This window comes from Acipenser ruthenus, chromosome 42 (genome assembly GCF_902713425.1).
Source record: "Acipenser ruthenus chromosome 42, fAciRut3.2 maternal haplotype, whole genome shotgun sequence".
Taxonomy (NCBI): domain Eukaryota; kingdom Metazoa; phylum Chordata; class Actinopteri; order Acipenseriformes; family Acipenseridae; genus Acipenser; species Acipenser ruthenus.
The window spans coordinates 10,077,697-10,098,243 of NC_081230.1; the positions used below are offsets into that span (position 1 = coordinate 10,077,697).

The 20,547-nt window shown below is 46.5% G+C and overlaps 1 protein-coding gene across 1 annotated transcript; it reads left to right on the forward strand.

Annotated features, from left to right (window-relative positions):
* The first annotated feature begins 53 nt into the window (after positions 1 to 53).
* On the forward strand, positions 54 to 19,165 carry LOC117971060 (serine/threonine-protein phosphatase 6 regulatory ankyrin repeat subunit C-like). The gene is made up of 28 exons (XM_059011728.1): positions 54 to 289; positions 1,835 to 1,918; positions 2,600 to 2,678; positions 3,086 to 3,156; positions 3,325 to 3,525; positions 3,817 to 3,904; positions 4,183 to 4,325; positions 4,589 to 4,801; positions 5,831 to 5,909; positions 6,119 to 6,233; positions 6,870 to 6,952; positions 7,605 to 7,722; positions 7,816 to 7,884; positions 8,159 to 8,299; positions 8,577 to 8,654; positions 8,842 to 8,953; positions 9,276 to 9,347; positions 9,664 to 9,865; positions 10,181 to 10,268; positions 10,577 to 10,694; positions 11,038 to 11,257; positions 11,388 to 11,475; positions 12,078 to 12,161; positions 12,428 to 12,573; positions 13,506 to 13,588; positions 13,878 to 13,960; positions 14,506 to 14,597; positions 15,501 to 19,165. Exons 1-28 carry the CDS (start codon positions 263 to 265, stop codon positions 15,749 to 15,751), a joined length of 3,228 nt encoding a protein of 1,075 aa, XP_058867711.1. The 5' UTR covers positions 54 to 262; the 3' UTR covers positions 15,752 to 19,165.
* Positions 19,166 to 20,547: the final 1,382 nt, after the last annotated feature.

Sequence of the window (20,547 nt, forward strand, 5' to 3'; positions counted from 1 at the left end):
GCGTTATTAGGAATTATTTTTATTTCCTGCAGTACTCCAAATCTACCAGGCGGTGTCGCTGTCGCCTAAGCGCGGCCCCTCTCTCCGCCAAGCCGATAGGCGGGTTCCGCTCCCCCTTTTGCAAAGCAAGCCTTTACAAACCCGGCAAGCAACAACAGCAAACACACGCAACCGCAACGATACCCTGCGAATCGAAACCCAACGCCAGTTACCTCTCCACCCCATCCCCATGAAGGAGCTTCGCCCTGGCTGATTTCGGGAGATGGGAATACTAAGCATAACTGACCAGGTAAAGACAACCCCCCCCCCGTGCTTTCTTTTAAAGGAAGGCGGAGAAAAACACGGACCAGTTTTGTTTTTTCGCTAGGAGTTGCGGGCGGGGTTGCAAAAACAGACTAGGAGGCGGTACACCGCCGGCTGAGGTTGCCTAGGAAAGACTGGGGATGGGAGGCCCTGATTCGCTCCTTCGCTTTTTTTTTTTCATTGCAAAAAACACAGTAGCGTTTGCTGGAGTTTTTTTATTTTGATGCGCATTTGTATTTTTGACTGTTCAAAGGGGCTGGAATTATAAACGAGTGAAACGGCGCGTCTTTGCTCGCGTTGAAACGGATCATGTTCTCGCTGCACTGTCTGTAGTCGACAGCAGCGTCTCTTGCACAGGGATGGGATCGGGAGTATCTTCACTCCACCATCTCTCCCATCTCACCATCGCGAAAGCGAAACGCACTTTGCTCGTTGTGTCGTGTATGTAAAGTCAAGGCCACTTTTGCATGCATGTATGCTTGCTTGGGTGCAGCGTGATGCGGTTTTGTTTGTGCAGTATTGCTGCGTACGGTGTGTTGGCTAGCCCTAGCTGTGTGTGTGTGTGTATATATTAGTATTAGATCACCGGTTTTGTCATCGACATGAGTGACTCGTGTTTTCTTTCGCTGTGTTTTATTTAATGCAATAACACTTTCGCCTCAGTGTTATTACGTCTGTCTTCGTGAAGTCACAACGCTGCGCGGAAATGCTGTTGAAGCGGGGTGAGTCACACCTTTTCATGACTCATTTTGATAAGTTAGCAAGGGACCGGGCACACAGATCCCGTGCCGTGGAGCATTTCCAGAGACGCGCTGTGTTTGTGTATTACACCGGGGGGGGGGGGGGGGGGGATTGATTGCGTGTTTGTGGCAGGACTGTGCAGACCTGAAAGGCATGTTTATCTAGAGGACAGGTCGAGGTCTGTGTTGAGATGCGCGTCTGACCCCCCCGGTCAGGGGTGAGAGGACCCAGCGCTTCCTCCTGGAGCCCCCCAGCATGTGTTGGCAGTTATTGAACGGTCTGTTAGGAGCGAGCAGTTTCACAATAGCAGGCAGGAAATCGCTGTGTGTTAAAACACCTGCTTTTGCAAATACACACATTTTTTAGTTTGGTTGGGTCCCCAGTCATATTTGTCAAGTTATAAATAGTCCAGGTTAACTTTTCTAATACGATCATAACTTTAAAAAAAATCTGTTTTAAAAAGCCACTTATCACACATGTGTTGGTCATACAAATCCATATTTGAAGAAAAAAAAAAAAAAATTTGCAGCAGCGAGGCAGGGCTGAGCTTGACTCATGAACGTTAGGAAGCGTGCCGGTCAGTCAGGAACGCCCTGGCCCGCTCCTGCTCGTTGGACGCGCCCCTCAATTGGACTAAGGAAGCCTGTATCTTACAGCATTTAGATTGCCGTCTTCCGAGACCACACTGTGAAAAATGAGTTAATACCACCGATGAGTGGGCTTTGTATCTTGAGCTACTAAACTGTTTGCAAGTGGCTGTCCTGTCCTTGATTTTAATTTCTCATTCCAGCCTCCTCTGGTCCAGGCAGTCTTTAAGCGCGATGCAGAAGAAGTCAGAGTGCTGCTGCACAAGAAGGAAGATGTCAATGCACTGGTGAGTGGATCGCTGCCCCTCCCAGCTCCGCCTTCCTTAAGCAGGGGCCCCTGTCCCACAGAGCAGCACGGCACAGAGGCTCCTAACAGGAAGTCAGACATGGGGAGGGGTGCTTGTGAAGTGCGCTCCAATAGGGGGAGGGAGGGAGGGAGGGAGGGAGGAGGGATGCACATCTTTATATGATAAGCGAAAGACAGATCGCTCACCAAACCACTCTAGTCATTTGTGGTAACTCCCTCATAACGCATTGCCTGGTTCTCAGCGTTCGGATTCCTGCTCCTCCTGTTCCTGGAAAGTCTCATCGCAGTGCCAGTAGGGGCGGACGCTTTTCGATTGCCAGCTCCTCGATTTCCTCTCCGGATCTCTTGAAATGCTTTTTCGCAGCGTTGCTAATAGGAGTCGGTTTGCACAAGCATTAACCTCGGAGATTGGCTTCCTGGCTCAAAACCTTATTGATTGTGAAGGGGGGAGGGCGGGGGGGCTGCTGCTGCTGGAACCTCATTGAAAGGTATTTTATTTTGTTAGCTTTTGCGTTGGTCTTAGTGACTGAGTAGCTTCAAATGCAATTCTGAAACAGGAGACTTCCTTCTGTGAAAATGATCACAATGGGACAGTTAAAGATGACCAGGGGGGGGCTGCACGGTATGGTTTTTAATGTAAAATTTCGGATTTGCTTTGCAGGACCAAGAGAGACGTACCCCTCTGCATGCTGCTGCTTTTTTAGGGGATGTCCAGATAATGGAGCTCCTCATAAATTCAGGTGAGCAGACTGCTTCTGCCTGCCGATACTCATTTAAAAATGAAATGCCGTTCTAATATTGCTAGCAGTGAACTGGCTACCACCCAGGTAACAATCATGTAAAAGAAACTACAAAATGATATCGCAGAAGTCTAAGCCATAACAGCAGTACAGTGTTTCATGCTGGATTTTGAAATGTCACGGACATGGAAAACTGTGAAGCGGCGCTGTGCAATTCAATATGTTAACGTGACGTCACCCAGCAGGTTTCATTCGACTTTATGAAGCAAAATGAGTTCATTCTGTATAGAGGGGGATGCTGAACTGTTGGCCCGAGCTGCGTGTATTTAGACACCAGTTGAAACGTTTCCCTTGTGTGTGGATGTTGCTGTGTAATGTTCATGCTGTTTGTGTTCCTGTGTTTTCAGGTGCTAGCGTTAATGCTAAGGATAACGTTTGGTTCACTCCTCTTCATCGCGCTGCTGCCTCTCGGAATGAAGTAAGTAGGGTCAAAAATAAAAAATAGTCACTTTGCTGCAATCATTTTCACCCTTACCAGGATATTTTACTCCATGCGCTCTAGAGTACGTGGCTTTATTGCAGTCAAAGAAACGCTGTTGAGTGTGTAACGGGTTGTGACTGTGTGTGTGTGTTTTGTTGTGTGCAGAAGGCGGTGGCTCTGCTGCTGAAGAAGTCCGCGGAGGTGAGCGCGCGGGACAAGTTCTGGCAGACGCCGCTGCACGTGGCCGCGGCCAACCGGGCCACCAAGTGTGCCGAGGCGGTGATCCCTCTGCTGAGCAGCGTGAACGTGGCCGACCGCACGGGCAGGACCGCGCTGCACCACGCGGCTCACAGCGGCCACATCGAGGTGAGGGAGGGAGGGACTTGCGAAACAGGGCTGGAAATAAGACTCCTGTTGCACAGCAGTTTTATCCATTCCAGGTTTTAATACGAGCTTGATCAGCCACAGTGTGTACAGCTAATGTCAAGTTCAGGAGTGGATCAAGCTGCTATGCAATAGTAAGCTTATTCCCCTCCCTGTCCTACATCCTCCTGTTCTGTGCGTTGTTTTTTATATATGTAATAACGAAACAGAAATACTAATAAAGAAAAAATAAGATTTAAATGGAAAAAAAGAACAATTTAAACCCTCTTCTAGATGGTGAATTTGCTGCTGAACAAAGGGGCCAACCTGGGAGCGTGTGACAAGAAGGACCGGCAGCCCATTCATTGGGCAGCTTTCCTAGGTAAGCCCTCCGCAGCTGAGTGAGTGCCAGCGTGTGCGTGTGTAAACCCTTTCATGCATGGGGACCTCCTACACTTTTTATATGGAGACGGGGAAGACGCCACGGTATGATGACCTCGTGTGAGGATGCCAAAATTGAATTGAAAAATATATTTATGATGTCTCCAAAAACTACTTTTTTGTTCATCTGTTTTCCATATTTTATGCAGGAAAGGGTTAGAATGGTTGCCAGTTCCACCCCCGCAGTTTCACAATAACACTTCTCCTTGTCCTTGCCAGGGCATCTGGAGGTGGTGAAGCTGCTGGTGTCTCGCAGCGCTGACGCCATGTGCAAAGACAAGCGAGGCTACACCCCCCTGCACGCTGCAGCCTCCAACGGGCAGATCGAGGTGGTCAAGTACCTGCTGAGACTGGGAGCCGAGGTGAGGGGGGCAGGGGGGGGTGAAGCACACACTAGGAGACACGTCCCGGCTGGAGCCTGTTAGCAGCAGCTACACTGATCATGCAATGCATCTTGGTCTCTTATTCAATAAGCCAGCTTCCCCCTGTTCACAAGTGAACCACACTCATTTTTCACTGCACTGCGAACCGAACCGTAGCGAGTACGGAACTCGACTCCAAGCAAACACGCACACGCTGACCGCTCCCTAGACCCAGCCTAAGATCCCTGTTGCTCCCCCTGCAGATGGATGAGCCGAACGTCTTTGGGAACACGGCGCTGCACATCGCCTGCTACACGGGGCAGGAGGCGGTGGCCAACGAGCTGGTGAACCACGGCGCCAACGTGAACCAGCCCAACGAGCGCGGCTGCTCCCCCCTGCACTTCGCTGCCGTCTCCACCAACGGGGCGCTGTGCCTGGAGCTGCTGGTCAACAACGGGGCTGACGTCGGCATGCAGGTGAGCGGCGCTAGCTTCTTATTGTTTTTTTGTCTCATGCTTGGGTACTTTTTTAGTCTGTTTTTGCTTCGGTCAGCTTGCGTCAGGGGCGTCCAAACGTTTTCCTCTCGAGTGACCGCAGTTTGTTCCTATAAAGGACTAGGACTTTGCCGCTAGCTTTAATAAGGTTATGTGGTCCAGTGGTTAAAGAAAAGCGCTTGTAACCAGGAGTTTACAACCCTGTTCAAATCCCACCTTAGCCACTGACTCATTGTGTGACCCTGAGCAAGTCACTTAACCTCCTTGTGCTCCGTCTTTCAGGTGAGACGTAATTGTAAGTGACTCTGCAGCTGATGCATGGTTCACACACCCTAGTCTCTGTAAGTCGCCTTGGATAAAGGCGTCTGCTCAATAAACTAATAATAATAATAATAATAACCCGACAGGGATGGAAAGAGATCTGGGATCCCCTGTTGCGTAGCGGTGTGATCCAGTCCTGGCTTTACTGTGATTTTTAATGAGATAAACCTGAGCTTGGGGCTAATCAAGCTCAGTAAAATCTGGGTGAAACTGCTGTGCAATAAGAGTCTTTACTTTCCATCCCTGGACCAAGGAAAATGTTTTAGCGTGTGAAATAAACCAACCGTACGGTAAATCTGTCTATTAAAAGGGCTAGAAAATATCAACGCTGGGACCAGAAATGCTTAAAAGTAACGTAATAAATTCAATAAAAAACTTTACTGGAAGATTTTGTGGTAGAATTCAATAGTAAATGCAAATGTTTTCAACAGTACATCTCGTCCGAACCTTTGTCAGATCACTTTGACTGGTTTCTTTTCATATTGGTATGCGTGTTTTTAAATACACAGTGTGTAACTTGTTCTCTGTGTAAGTCAGGATGCTAGTGGCTCTGGTCTTGCTGTCAGTTGAAGTTGCATGCTGGGTGCAATCTGGTGCCCCCTGTAGAATTCAGGGGGGGTTGGAGCCTCGCTGTGCTGTTTCTATATCAACCCTCTTCTGTCTCCTCCTCTCTCATTTCTTTCACTCCAGAGTAAAGAAGGGAAGAGCCCCTTGCACATGGCAGCCATTCACGGGCGATTCACACGATCCCAAATCCTGATCCAGAACGGTGAGCCACCAGTACAGCTCCCAGTCTGAGTCCGCCCCCTAAGAGACTGTATTCTCTCTGCAAAGCTGATGGCGACCATATGCCTAAGATATATAAATGTTGCACGATTTTGTTTTTATTTGCATCAAACTATTGTAAAAAAAATAACTAAAAGGTTGTTTTAAAGAGACTTAATAAACTGTTGTCCCCTTTTTATGGCTTTGTTTCAGGCGGGGAGATCGACTGTGTGGATAAATATGGCAATACCCCTCTTCATATTGCTGCTAAATACGGCCATGAACTGCTTATCAGTACTCTGATGACTAACGGTGCTGACACAGCAAGGTGAGCGAGGCAGCCTCTTCACAACATCCCTGGCTTTCTCTTCTGCTCTTCAGAGTGCCCTGTGCCTCTTTCCCCCCATTGGGGATGCGTAACTCCCTGCAGACCTGTCACACTTACTCCTGCCTGGATTGTTTTTATGAGAACGACTCACGGGCGTTTGTTATCCTTTTTTTTGACACTCTCTGCATGATGCGGCCCAAGGCAGCCTGTTTTTAGTTTGTGTTTTTAGATGCACCCTAGAAGTCGCTGCCTAGGGTGGGGCAAATGTAACTGACAGTAGCAGCTGAAGTGGCATCCGACTGCTCTGCAATGGGAGTCCTGCTAAGCTTGCATTGAAACCTGGAATGGCTGGTGCAGTGCAGTGCAGTGCAGTCCTCTTTATCCAGTGCAGTGCAGTGCAGTGCAGTGCACACCTCTCTATCCATTCCCCCCGGTGCTGTGCAGTGCAGTCCTCTTTATCCAGTGCCCCAGTGCTGTGCTGTGCAGTGCAGTCCTCTTTATCCAGTGCAGTGCAGTCCTCTTTATCCAGTGCAGTGCAGTCCTCTTTATCCAGTGCAGTGCACGCCTCTCTATCCATTCCCCCCGGTGCTGTGCTGTGTGTTGCTGACTCAGCTCTGCCTGTCTCTCCCTGTACAGACGTGGGATTCAGGGGATGTTCCCGCTACACTTGGCTGTGCTCTACGGGTTTTCAGACTGTTGTCGCAAGCTACTCTCCTCAGGTTAGTGGATCTGTGCGTCGTGCGTCTTTATAAGGAATTCCTGCACTAGCTGGTCTTCATTAAGTAACGATGGAACTGTGAGGTTAGAATTATTACCAGGAAGAAGAAAAAAAAAATGAAACGCTGTAAGAGATCTCCCCTTTATTTCTAGCGTTTTTGTCTTTAATCAATTAAACTCCCATTTACTTTTCATCGGTATTTCTTTTTTGTGTTTAAAACACCAATTCTGTAAATTTTTATTTTTATTACAATTTTAAAAAAAAAACTGTGATCACAAAAAAATCCATAGCAATATATATTAAAAAAAAAAGTCATTGAAATAACATTTTTTGAAATAATTTGACGTTTTGATTTTTTTTTTTTTTAAGGGCTTCTAGCAGTGGACATGTATTTAAAAATCAGTTCAGTCCACCACGATCACGCTGTTCCCTTTACCAGCATTTAAAAGCTACAGTTTTGCTCAAAAGTTTAGCATCCCCCTATAGAGTTAACTCATTTTGCTTCATAAAGTCGAATGAAACCCGCTGAGTAATGTTGGGTTAACCTATTGAATTACACACCATATACTTAATAAAAGACTGACACTTGTATGGGTAGCTGTAGTGCCTGCAGCGTTACTGACTCTCGCATGTGTGTTACTTTCCTGCTGCAGGTCAGTTATACAGCATCGTCTCGTCTCTCAGTAACGAGCACGTGCTGTCTGCTGGATTCGATATAAACACACCTGATAACCTTGGAAGGACCTGCCTGCACGCTGCTGCGTTCGGAGGGTGAGTCCACAGCGCCCTCCAGGGGATCGCAGCCTCTCCTCTACACGCTTCAGAATATTAATGACTTGAATATGTGTGTTTTTTTGTTTGCAGAAATGTTGAATGTCTTAACTTGCTGCTGAGCAGTGGCGCTGACTTGAAAAAGAAGGATAAACTCGGACGGTAAGGCTGTGGTTTGAAACTTTTCAGGGATGGCAACGAGACTCCCGTTGCACAGCAGTTTGATCCGTTCCTGGTTTTACTAAGAGTTTTTAATGAGACGCACCTGAGCTTATCGCCGGGACACTGTGGCTAATCAAGCTCCTAATATAACGGGTGAAACTGCTGTGCAGTAGGAATGGTACCTCCCTCTGTGGTTTTGTTTCTCTGGCAGAGAGTCCCCTGTTTGTGACGGTGCTCTGCGGGATTTTAAGAGCTCTGTTTATCCCTCCCGCAGGACCCCATTGCACTACGCGGCTGCTAACGGCAGCTACCAGTGTACGGTGACCCTGGCAAACGCGGGCGCCGGTATTAACGAGACTGACAGTAAAGGCTGCGCCCCCCTGCACTACACTGCTGCTTGTGACATGTACCGGAGGTGAGCCAGCGCACCGCGGGACACCGACTGTCGGGACGTCGGAGCTTTTGTTTTTGTTTGTTCTTGAATATTTAGTCAATCCTGCTTGGAGGTTGTTCTGTTTTTGTGTGATGGTCCCTCATTCACGTGTCATCCTTTCGTGACATCATCATCTTCATTGAAACGATCCGTGTCTGTTTAAAAAAACATGTCCTCCTTCAGGCACCTTTGCAACAGATTCTGCGAACAATAAAAATAAAAAATACAAAACCACGCAATCTGTTGCGCTTGTTTTCAGGGTCGACAGACATTACTCCAGTAGCCACGACAATGACGAGGAGATGGTGAAAGACTCGAGACAGAAGGAGAATTTTTTGTGAGTGTGTGTCTGTACAATAATATATATTTTTTTGTTTGAGATTTGAGAATCGGCAACGAGATCAATGTTTAAAAGTTGTTTCCCTTCAGCCGTCGGGTTCTTTTTTTTTTTTTAGTTTTGTACTGCAACGGCATCACTGCTCTTGTCCTGACCATGCTGTGTGTGTGTGTGTGTCTGTCTGCAGCTGTCTGGAGTATTTGCTGGATAACGGTGCCGACCCCTCCCTTCGTGATAAGCAGGGGTACAGCGCGGTTCACTATGCAGCTGCCCACGGCAACAAACAAAACCTAGAACTGGTACGTGCTGGAAAACTGAAACGCCTCCCTGGTGAATGTGCTGCACTACAGTGCAAAAATAAACCTACCCTTCACTTTGTAGAGCCGCAATGCAAAATAAATAAATAGTCTGACCTTCATGTACTGTGCAGGGAGGGGAACGAGGCTGTCCTTGCAATAACAGTTTGATCCATTCCTGCTTTTGTTTAACAAGACACCCCTGAGCTTGTTAACGCTGGGGCTAATCAAGCTCATAGTTAAACCTGTAATGGGTGAAATCGCTATGCAACAGGAGTCTTATTCCCGTCCCTGTTGTGTGTGGGTTTTTTTTTTTGTCTCTCAGCTCTTGGAAATGTCTTTCAACTGCCTGGAGGATGTGGAGAGCATCGTTCCAGTTAGCCCTTTGCACTTAGCTGTGAGTATTCAACCAGGAGTTCAGTTCTCTCTCCGAAATTCCTCAAATCAAAATCATTCCGCTGAAGGGTTCGGATTCCGTGTGGGAGGGCTGGGAAAGGGCAATTAAATAAAATAGTGTGTGTGACTTACATATGCAGATACTTTTGTAAGGCTGCGTTTCAAATTGTTAGCGGAGGATGGTAAAATCAGTTGACTCTAATGTACACAGAGTGTGGTGTGCAGTTTTCATTATTTTTATTTAAAATCAAAGTGTGTATCGGTTGTGATGTACAAGGTTTACCGGATAATGCAGTAAGATCCCTCCCTGCCCCCAGGCCTATAACGGTCACTGTGAAGCCCTGCGCGTGCTGTCGGAGACGCTGGTGAATCTGGACGTGCGTGACGCGGCGGGCCGCACGGCGCTGTACCTCGCTGCCGAGAGGGGCCACACGGACTGCGTGGAGGTGCTGGCCTGCCACGGGGCCTCCTGTGTCCTCAAGGAGAGACGCCACAAGTGGACTCCACTTCACGTGGCAGGTACCCCACCACCGACGAGGGAATGGGCACCGGGGGCGAGGGGGTGCAGGTGTACCAAAATAACGACCAAATGTCAATGAATGTGCCAACGGATTTCAAAAAATAAATTAAGAAAACAACTCCAGTAAAACCCAATTTTGGGTTTAAAACCTGCATATGCTAGTAATATATATTCTGTATATACACGCACATATATACCAAGTAGGGCACCGTGGATGTGAATTATCAATCACACAGAGGCTTTTATTTTCTATGGATTGATTGTGTCATCTCTGTGATCGATTTGCAATGCCTGGTTGATCTGTGTGTTCACAGCTTCTAGCGGCTACACGGACTGCCTGCACGTGCTGATTGACAGCGGGGAGAAGGCTGACAGTGTTGACATCATGGACTCGCAGGGACAGTGAGTGGGGCTCTCTCTGTGTGTGTGTGACTGTTCTCTGGTATGTGCAGCAATGCCAAAAGAAACTTATAAATGCAATTATGTGACAAACGTTTTGGCTTAAGTCTTTCTCCAGTGTCTTCAACTGGCCCTATAATAATATATATATTTTTTAAATGAAACGACCGAGATGATTGGACGATGTGATTTCAGTGTCTGTGGGTGATGGGCGATGGGCATTGTTTTGTGACTGGGTAGCGTTTTGGCTGTAGTGTTTTCTCTGCCCGCCCCGGTGACTGACGGTCTGTTTGCTGTTGCCCTGCCCTCAGGACCCCGCTCATGCTGGCTGTGCTGGGCAGCCACCCGGAGTGCGTTCACCTGCTGCTGGAGAGGGGAGCCACGGCCGACACGGGAGACAAGAGGGGCAGGACTGCCCTGCACCGGGGGGTAAGAGGGGGGGCAGAGCACCCTGCACTGAGGGGCAGAGCACCCTGCACTGAGGGGGAGAGAGGGGCAGAGCACCCTGCACTGAGGGGGAGAGAGGGGCAGAGCACCCTGCACTGAGGGGGAGAGAGGGGCAGAGCACCCTGCACTGAGGGGGAGAGCACCCTGCACTGAGGGGGAGAGAAAATCACAAAATGGAATTTAAGCTTGTTAGCTTTAACCTGTATGTGCTACCTTTCTGTTTTTCTTGTATTGGTTTTGCTTGAGAAAAGACCCCAGTGTAAATCTGAACGAACACGCTGTGTGTGTGGAGACTGGTTGCTGATTTGTCTCCCCTCACTCCCAGGCTGTGATGGGCTGTGAGGACTGTGTCTGTGCTCTCCTGGACCACGATGCCTTCGCTCTGTGCCGGGACTTTAAGGGCCGCACTCCGCTGCACTTGGCGGCTGCCTGCGGCCACGTCAACCTGCTGGGGACCCTGCTGCAGGCTGCCTTCAACACCGACCCACTGGACTCCCTGCTGGACTACAGCGGCTACACCCCCGCGCACTGGGCAGCCTGCCACGGTATTATAAATGCATAATAGTAATAATATGCAGTACATGGTGATGGCTAAACAGGTGCATATGCGAACGCATTCGTATTTCTGAGACGCTGCTCATCTCTTGTGTGTGTTTTTTGTTCCCTTTTCTTCAGGGCACGAAGACTGTTTGGAAGTTTTACTTGAACACAAACCATTTAGTATCGAAGAGGGAAACCCGTTCACCCCATTGCACTGTGCTGTGTGAGTAACGATCCACGCACCTGTCAGTAGGAGGCTGGGGGGGTGGTGGGGGGGGGGCTCGATGCCAGGAGGTTCCTGCTTCAATCCCGGAGAGAGTCACTTCACCTCCTTGCGCTCCGTCCTTCGGATGAGACGGAAAACTCTGACTGCAGCAGCCGTTGTTTTACACTAAATAATAACAGCGTGACACGTGTGTGCACTCGTTCAAGATGCTAAAATAATACTAGAACTAACTCAACGTTTTTTGCCGTATTTTTATTTATTTTTTCCGGGGGGGGGGGGGGGGGTTCACAGTGTTATATCCCAGGGTTGTGTAGCTGAAAGGGGGCGTCTGTCTGGCATAGAGATAGCGATGATAGCTATCGTGTTCAGGGATGGAAATAAGACTGCTGGGTTTGAATACGTGCTTGATTCACCCCAGCGTAGAACTAACCAGCTCAGGTGTGTCTTATTAAACCAGGAAGGGATCAAACTGCTGTGCAACGGGAGTTTAATTTCCATCCCTGCTGATTCATGGTAATAGTGGTGCATGCGCGCGCGCGTGTGAAAATGTGTTGGTTGTAAATGTAAATAAACGTCACTTGTGTCCCTTTGCTGTGCAGAATAAATGGTCATGTTGGTGCTGCAGATATGCTGGTGGAGTCGATTGGCACAGAGATTGTAAATATCAGAGATGCCAAAGGAAGGTAAGAAGTGTACCAGTATCAGTGTGTGGCTCTGTGTGGCTCTGTGTGGCTCTGTGTGGCTCTGTGTGGCTTTGTGATAAGAGGTGTACCAGTGTCAGTGTGTGTCCCTGTATGGCTCTGTGTGGCTCGCTGTGTCTGTGTGTGTGTGTGTGTGTGTGTGTTTCTCTCTCTGGAGTCTGTACCGGCCCCTCTGGGTTGTGACATGCGGTTCTGTGGAGTCTGTACCGGCTCCTCTGGGTTGTGACGTGTGGTTCTGTACCCTGCAGGACCCCTCTTCACGCCGCTGCGTTCTCGGAGAACCTGCCGAGCCTGCAGCTGCTGCTGAGTCACGGCGCCGAGGTGAACGCTGTCGATCAGGCGGGCCGCTCCGCCATCATGGTGGCAGCCGACTGCGGGCAAACCGCCATCGTGGGTAAGACCAGGGGCACAGAGAGACGGGCATACAGAGAGAGGGGGTACACAGGCACAGAGAGAGACAGGCATACAGAGAGAGAGAGAGAGGGGTACAGAGACACGGGCACAGAGAGACGGGCATACAGAGAGAGAGAGGGGGTACACAGGCACAGAGAGAGACAGGCATACAGAGAGAGAGGGGTACAGAGACACGGGCACAGAGACGGGCATACAGAGAGAGAGGGGTACAGAGACACGGGCACAGGGAGACGGGCATACAGAGAGGGGGTACACAGGCACAGAGAGAGACAGGCATACAGAGAGAGAGAGAGAGAGAGGGGCACAGAGACACGGGCACAGAGAGAGACAGGCATACAGAGAGAGAGAGGGGTACAGAGATGGGCACGGAGAGACGGGCATACAGAGAGAGGGGGTACACAGGCACAGAGAGAGACAGGCATACAGAGAGAGAGAGAGGGGTACAGAGACACAGGCACAGAGACGGGCATACAGAGAGACAGGCATACAGAGAGAGAGAGGGGTACAGAGAGACAGGCATACAGAGAGAGAGAGGGGGGTACAGAGACACGGGCACAGACAGGCATACAGAGAGAGAGAGGGGTACAGAGACGGGCATACAGAGAGAGAGAGGGGGGCACAGTGCACACAGCAGGGGGAGGCTGGGGAGAGATAGCTATAGCTGTTGGTGTAGGGGGCTGTAGGTTTAGATACACATGGGTACAGACAATACCTTTCAATATCCATTGTTCTAGTGAGGTGCAGTTAAGCTGAGTGCCGAACTTGAATTCATGATTCCAAGAAGGCAAAAGGTTGTGCTATTTTTAATGCAGAAGCCCGCAGCTGGCACCATATAAATGTCATAAAATGGCTGGCAATACCTTGCCTGTAAAAACGCACTGTGATCTGAACTCCTTGGGTTTTTTTTTGCAGATATTTTGTTGAGCCACGCGAAGGCTGATTTGACCCTGCTGGACGAGAACAAGAACACAGCTCTGCATCTGGCCTGCAGCAAGGTAGGAGAGACTGGCACTGGCACTGGCACTGGCACTGGCACAGCTTTAAAAATGAACCGTTGGGGAATGTGGAAAGAAAGCACTGTATGTAGATTCGGTCTCGATGGCTCTGAGTTTTATTAATGTGTTTTTATATTTATAGAAGTAGTATAAAAATATATCAAAATGGTCCCGCATTTAAGAAGTGTTTTAAAATACTAATTTCTGTTAAGACAAATATGCATCTACATAAAACTGAAGCCTAAAACTATATATATAGTTAGTGTTGTGTGTGTTTACTATTCCTCAGGGACACGAGATGTGTGCCTTGCTGATCCTGCGCGAGACTCATGAAGCTGCCCTCATCAATGCAACCAACACTGCACTGCAAATGTGAGTGAAGCCTCCTCCATCTACAGCAGAGGAGGAGGACGAGGACTTTTTATTGTCATTCAGACGTTGTTGGAGTGTTCAATTGATCTGTTTGTTGCACAAGTTTGATTTTTAATCCATCTCAAAATCACTTTTTAATTAGTTTTAAGTTAAACTTTCCACTGAGGAGCTGTTGTTGTGGATGCGTTTTGCAGTGTCCTGGTATTTGCAGGGCTTCATTTTAATGCACTTTAATGTTTCAACAGCAAGCCTTTACTGAAAGAATGTGTTCTCTTCGTTTTAAATCGAGCAGTCGAAGGTAGGAATGCTGTATGACCTCTGTGACCACAATCAGACCTTTAGCTAGCCGTCTGGAGGGAGGGCGGTCTGTCTTGCCACGGATTCCCAGAGGGTTCATTTCCCCCCACAATCGGGGGGGGGGGTTGTTTTTCCTCTCCTGAGCGCTAACGGGGACCACGCTGGCACCAAAGCGAGCGAGCATCAGTGGGCTGAACAGCCTTTCCTCGTTCTGGAATCTCATGTGTTCTTGTGTTGTGTCCCTGCAGGCCCCTGCATATCGCAGCTCGCAACGGGCTGGCTACAGTGGTGCAGGTGCTGCTAAGCCAAGGGGCCACTGTGCTGGCTGTCGACGAAGAGGGTAAGGGAAAGAAATACATCTTCCACCGAGTCTGATAGCAAAGCATTCAGTGTCATACTTGCATTGGCTCTCCCCGTTCTGCAGTCGTTTTTGAAGATGTTTAGAATGGTGGGAGCTCTTGCGATGTCTTCTGAACTCACCTAGGCTACACTGAGGGAGATGACTGCTTGTAATACTAAGTAACGAATGTGCAGCTGTGGCTACAAGTTTAGCATCACCTAGAATTTTAGGATTGAGACATAATTGAATGAATTTACAAAAAAACAAAAGATTATTTTATTTAACATCATCTAATTGAGAAAACTAGAAAACGATATTGCGAAAGTCTACCTGGAGCCATAATAGTAGTATAATATTTCATGTTAGATTGCAAAATGTCATGTTTTTAAATTATTTCGTTTTTTTGTGAAGTATATGGAAAACTACAAAGCGGTATGTTTTTCAATATGTTAACGTAGCATTAAGCATATTTTATTCGACTTTATGAAGCAAAATTAACTTAATTCTGTAGGGGGGTGCAACACCTTTTAGCCATAGCTGTACATTATACCTTTTAAAACCTCTCTCTCTCTCTCTCTCTCCCCTCTCTCCCCTCTCTCCCCTCTCTCCCCTCTCTCTCTCTCTCTCTCTCTCTCTCTCTCTCTCTCTCTCCCTCTCTCCCCTCTCTCCCCTCTCTCTCTCTCTGTCTCTCGCTCTCGCTCTCGCTCTCGCGCTCTCTCTCTCTCTCTCTCTCTCTCTCTCCCTCTCTCTCTCTCTCTCTCCCCGCTCTCTCTCTCTCTCTCTCTCTCTCTCTCTCTCTCTCTCTCTCTCTCTCTCTCTCTCTCTCTCTCTCTCTCTCTCTCTCTCTCTCTCTCTTTCCCTCTCTCTCCCCTCTCTCTCTCTCTCACCTCCTCTCCCCTCCAGGTCACACCCCAGCCCTGGCCTGCGCTCCCAATAAGGATGTTGCTGACTGCCTTGCCCTCATCCTCTCCACCATGAAGCCTTTTCCTCCCAAAGACGCGATGGGGTCCCCCTTCGGGCTCAACCTGCTGAAGAACTGCGGCATCGCGGCCGCCTGCAGCCCCCTGCAGCCCAACGGCAGCCTGCGGCAGCGCAGCTATGGCAAGGAGCGCCGGCACGGAGCCATCGGGCTGGACGGCTGCTTCACAGACTGACCCACCTGCCCGGTGAAAACAAAAAATCATTACAGCAAGGATACAGTCCAACCTGCTTCTTTAAAAAGCAGCGAGCGCCTCGCTTCAAAACAAAACTTTAATTTAAAACAAGTTTCAATAGAACATGTGCTCTACGCTAGACCGCGTGACAGTTTATTTATGTATTTATTTCTGTTTTTTGTCTCTTCATGAACCGCGGTCTTTTGAAAGCAGGTTCGACTGTAGACTTTAAAAGGGGATGTGCACCAAACCCAAAATCGACTCCTTCAGCACTGCTTCAGAGAAGCAGAACACTCGAACATATGAATGAGATCTTTCGAGATCGCACAAGCCGTGTTGAAAGGGTCACAGGAGGGAGGTTGGCAATGTGTCTTAAAATGAAATGTTATTTAAAGAGCCCCTGTATTAGGAGGTTAGAGTCCCACGTATTGAGGTTTTTGAGTTTATTGCACATCCCATGCTGTAGGGCTGTCGTATTCATAATAGCAGCATTATTATTATTATTATTATTATTATTCTTGTTGTTGTGAGCACACTGCCGGTAATTGTGTTTTAAAGGATCCACTGCACTTTATCAGTATTGCAAATTATATAAAATGCTTTTATCAGTACAGCCGGCAGATCATTTTAAATAGATACAAGGTTTTAAAAGAGAACAATGCTGATTTTTTTTTTTAAAAGAAAGTAAACAAACAAACCAAGGCCCAAGATTTTATTGAAAACAAAGACATTTCATTCCCCCCCGCCCCCCTTTAACTATATTAAAGAATACTGTTTTATAGGGAGAAAGGTGTTTGTCATGAGTTTGTAGTAAAAACTCAGTTTATCAAAACAAAGTACTGTTTGCGACCAAAGGTTATTTTATTTAGAATTACTACTATATATAAAAAAAAAAAAAAATTCAGTCCAGAAGCCTTTTAAAATACCAGCCATCTGCAGTTTTTTTTGCTCTGATTAAAACGCTATATAAATGCATTATATCAAGTAAAATAGGAATGATATACTGTTCAGCACTAACCATTTCAATGTAAGCTTTTTGAAGGATGTTGAGAGGCAGGGTCACTGTTTTTGTGAGCGAGATTTTGAAGGAATAATTTCTTTTTATTTTTTGGTGTTTTTTTTCGTTCCCGGAGGCGTTCTCTGGTTGAGTCGTTTTTCAGAATTTAAATTGTTCATCTAAAACTATACAGATGGAAGGAGTGGCTGTAGTCCTTTCATAGTCTTTCCATTCAAACCAATGCAAGTGTCAGTTTGAATTCCTCCTGTACGTGTTCAAGCCATATTTAACCCAGCGTTTGATTTCCAAACTCCACGTGTTTTTATAAGTGAATCCGCTAGCTTTGTAAAGGAGTCTCCCAAGTACTGTTTGTGATGACAGGTTTCTATTGCCTTAGCACTGACACCTCTTGCAAACAGCTGCACAATTCTGAACCAAAACGAAAACCTTTTAAAACGTTTGTCCTTAAAAACGTTTGCTTCTCGATTCTCGTACAAAAGCTGGTATTGATAACGGCTTTTTCTATAATGTAGTTTTTTTTTTTTTAAAGAATGTCTCAGTGCTTCCTGACTAGACAATCTATGTGGATGTTTATTTGCACTCATCCTCATTATTATAATAATAATAATAATAATAATAATAATATCTGCAAAAACCTAACGAGTTGGCAAACCAAACTTGAATCATTTCAGTGCATTGTTTTCTGTATAAATAGAGTGATGCACATTTCAGAACCACACACCCTTTACAGTACAGTCGTGTTCCAGTATTTGATTCTTGCTGATTTTATTTATTTTTTGCTCCTGTTTTAACAGGCAAGCAGTAATGTCCATAAGGCATCACCTTCCTGATCAAATCTCTTAATGTGAGATAACAAAGTGTCGGACAGCCGCAGGGCTGGGAGTGTAGCCGTGTTAGCCGCCTGCCTGACCCAGCTTCACTTCTATTGTGTCAGACCACAAAAACCACTTCCTTAACACTGGCTGAACAAGCGAATGCACTTAGAGTCTCAGTAACGGACACTGTGAGTTAAAGACTTGAGCGGGGGGGTCGCTTTGATTTGAAAGACGCCCCGTCAATAATCCTTGAAGTACTGTAATGTATAATAGTGTAGCAGCCTCTGTAGCCATCGCAGGTGTACGTGTCGTACGACTAGCCTTAACTCCAAAGCCATGAGCATGGGGAGCCACAGTGCAATGAAAGTGTATCGCAGAGGGAGGGAGGGAGGGAGGGGGCTCTTCCAAAAAGCACAAGTATTTCACAGAGGGGGGACACTCTGCTAACTACTGGAATTCAAATTGAAGTAAAGTTAGTATTTGCTACACTGAAGTAACCCTTGCAACGCAATCCGATTTCAAACGTTTTGTATAGCTGCCTCCCAGGAACATGGAAACCTCAGTTTTACCAGCTGCACATTTTGAACCCTGGGTGTTTTTGTTTTAATCTTCCAAGGCTACCAGCGATGCAGAGTCGCGAGCAGTTTGTTTAGAGAGAGAGAGGATGTGTTAGGAGTGCTGGCAGCATCATATCATGCAGTGAATCAGCAGGTTCACTCTGAACAGCCTTGTTTCACTCGTGTGGTTTCTTCACCAGACCTGAGCGCGTTCCGTATGCCAACGCGCCGGCTTCTTGTTTTGATAAAACGGTCACATGTTCCGAAGCTTCAGATGAACTTGGGGTGAGATTTGAATCGCGGGTCTTGCGTGCAGCTCCGTGGTTTTGTAGCAGTTTGTTTTGCTGGTGTGAATGCTTTGCACACCCGACCCAGCGTGTGTGTGTTACCGGCAGCTCCTCCCGCAGCTTCTCTTTATATCCGTGTACGATTTGAAGTGATTGAGAATTGCATGACGGCAGCCGCGCAAAATCTGTACTGTTTTATTTATTATTATTATTAAAAAAAATGAAAAAATGAAAAAAAAAGCTAAAAAACAGAACAAAAAAAAAAAACAGATCCTGACCAACTTGTTGGGCAAAACAGCAATACATCCTGTAACAAACCTGTCGGCCGAAATCGCTTGGACTTTAGTTTCATGTTACAGATTTCGTTCAGTATTATTTATTTAAAAGTGCAAGAAGAAATCTAAACTGAATGTTTACAATGTTGACTCAGGATATTCATATTCATATTTATATATATAAACTCGGCTTGCCTTCCTCTTGCCTGTGTCCCTGAGTAACCTTGTTGTTCTGCTCCTGTGTTTCATGAGGCAGGCAGCCCTCTCCTCCAAACAGCTTGATCTGTATTGAATATTGTACAGTGCAAGCACCTGTTGGTTTTGATCTCTCTCAGCACCCTGTACTGTATGTATCGGGAGTCATTTCAGACGGCTTCATCGCATCCACGTCGCACATTTCAAAAACCCGCAGAATTACCCCCTGTGCCAATAAGAGTTGTAAAATAACATTATAAAATTAATCCCCCCCCCTCCCCTTTTTTAATGTGAATAAGTGCGCTGAGGTATTAAGTTTTGGAAAATAAGTTGTATACTTGTTAACATATTAATAACTTAGTGTAGAAGTAACGTTACAGTGTAAACGATAACTATAGACATTCAGAATGATTTAGTGCAGGAAAGCACGGTCCATTCGCTCTCAAAGAAAGAGAGCCAGGCTCTTAAACCGTGCCACCTTAACTACAATGAAGTTAGAAAATCCACGGTTTGGGAATTTGCCCTGCAACAGTATCTAAAAACACTAAAGTCACTTCCTGGCTGCTATTTTGCTGATTTTTTTATTTTTTTTTAATAGTATTAGTCCTCGGCAGAAGCACCTTTTTGTTTAAAACGAGTTCAATCCAGTTGAAATCTTGCAGTGCGATTGATAACTGCCAGGATGGGGGATTGATAGCTGCTTAGTTTTGCTTGTGGTGTTTATAAACTGTATGAACTGTGTCTAATAATAGAAAAAATAAACTGTTGATATCGTTACGTTCTAGAACAGTCCTGCGATGTGTTCTAGAACAGTCCAGCTGCTGCTGCTTTTGAAATAATTCTAGAACAACTGCAACATGGCTGGTATGTAATGAGGTTGAATTTGTGATGGATTTGTGAAAAAAAAGATATATATATTGCACTAGATAAAAGTTGAGACACATTCTGCATCAACAATAAAAATAATATTAAAATCAAGGGTTTTAGTTGGTCTGGAAAGATTAAAGACAATCAAGGATTTAAGGGCTTTTTATTCCCAATCCCCAATCTCCCGCCCCCCCCCCCCCCCCCCCCATCCCAAGGTCTCTATTCGTGTCGTACTGCTTTTGTTAAATCTGGGCCTTTTTTTTCCTTTTTAAGCATTGTTCTCTTTTAACAAATATTCTATACTTCAGACAGCACAGCTTGTTAACTATGATAGTAATAATATTATTAATAATCACTAGAAAATGCTGACTGAGATTCAAGTCTGTTCCCTGGTGCATTCAACCTGGGGCTGGGAGGGAACCTAAAAAAACGCTTCACTGGCGCCCTCAAGTGGCCAGGAGTGATATTATTTGTGTTTCCCCAGGTCGTCTTCATCGTTCGCGTTTTAATTCACCTTCTATAGAACACGAGCCAGGAATATCGGATGCCAAAAAAAAAAAGCTATGTCATTGTTATTCCTCAAGTTTATGGTACAAAAATTCTGAAAATGATTGTAATAAGCGACCTGCAAATTTTTATTTGATTTTTTTTGGTTTGGTTTTTTTTGGAGATCTATGATGTCACTCTTGAGGGGGTGAGGTAGGTGATGTGATGTCATCACGAGAATTAAGCCATTTCATTGAACTAATTACTCTCAAATTTACTTTTTTTATTTTGATGCT

What these genes read in the sequence shown, in the direction of transcription:
- LOC117971060 (XM_059011728.1), top strand. Translation starts at nt 263, where the DNA reads ATGGGAATACTAAGCATAACTGACCAG. An exon ending in AGGAAGATGTCAATGCACTG is followed by an intron (nt 1,919 to 2,599) that starts GTGAGTGGATCG and finishes TTTGCTTTGCAG; the next exon opens with GACCAAGAGAGACGTACCCC. An exon ending in GCTGGCTGTCGACGAAGAGG is followed by an intron (nt 14,598 to 15,500) that starts GTAAGGGAAAGA and finishes TCTCCCCTCCAG; the next exon opens with GTCACACCCCAGCCCTGGCC.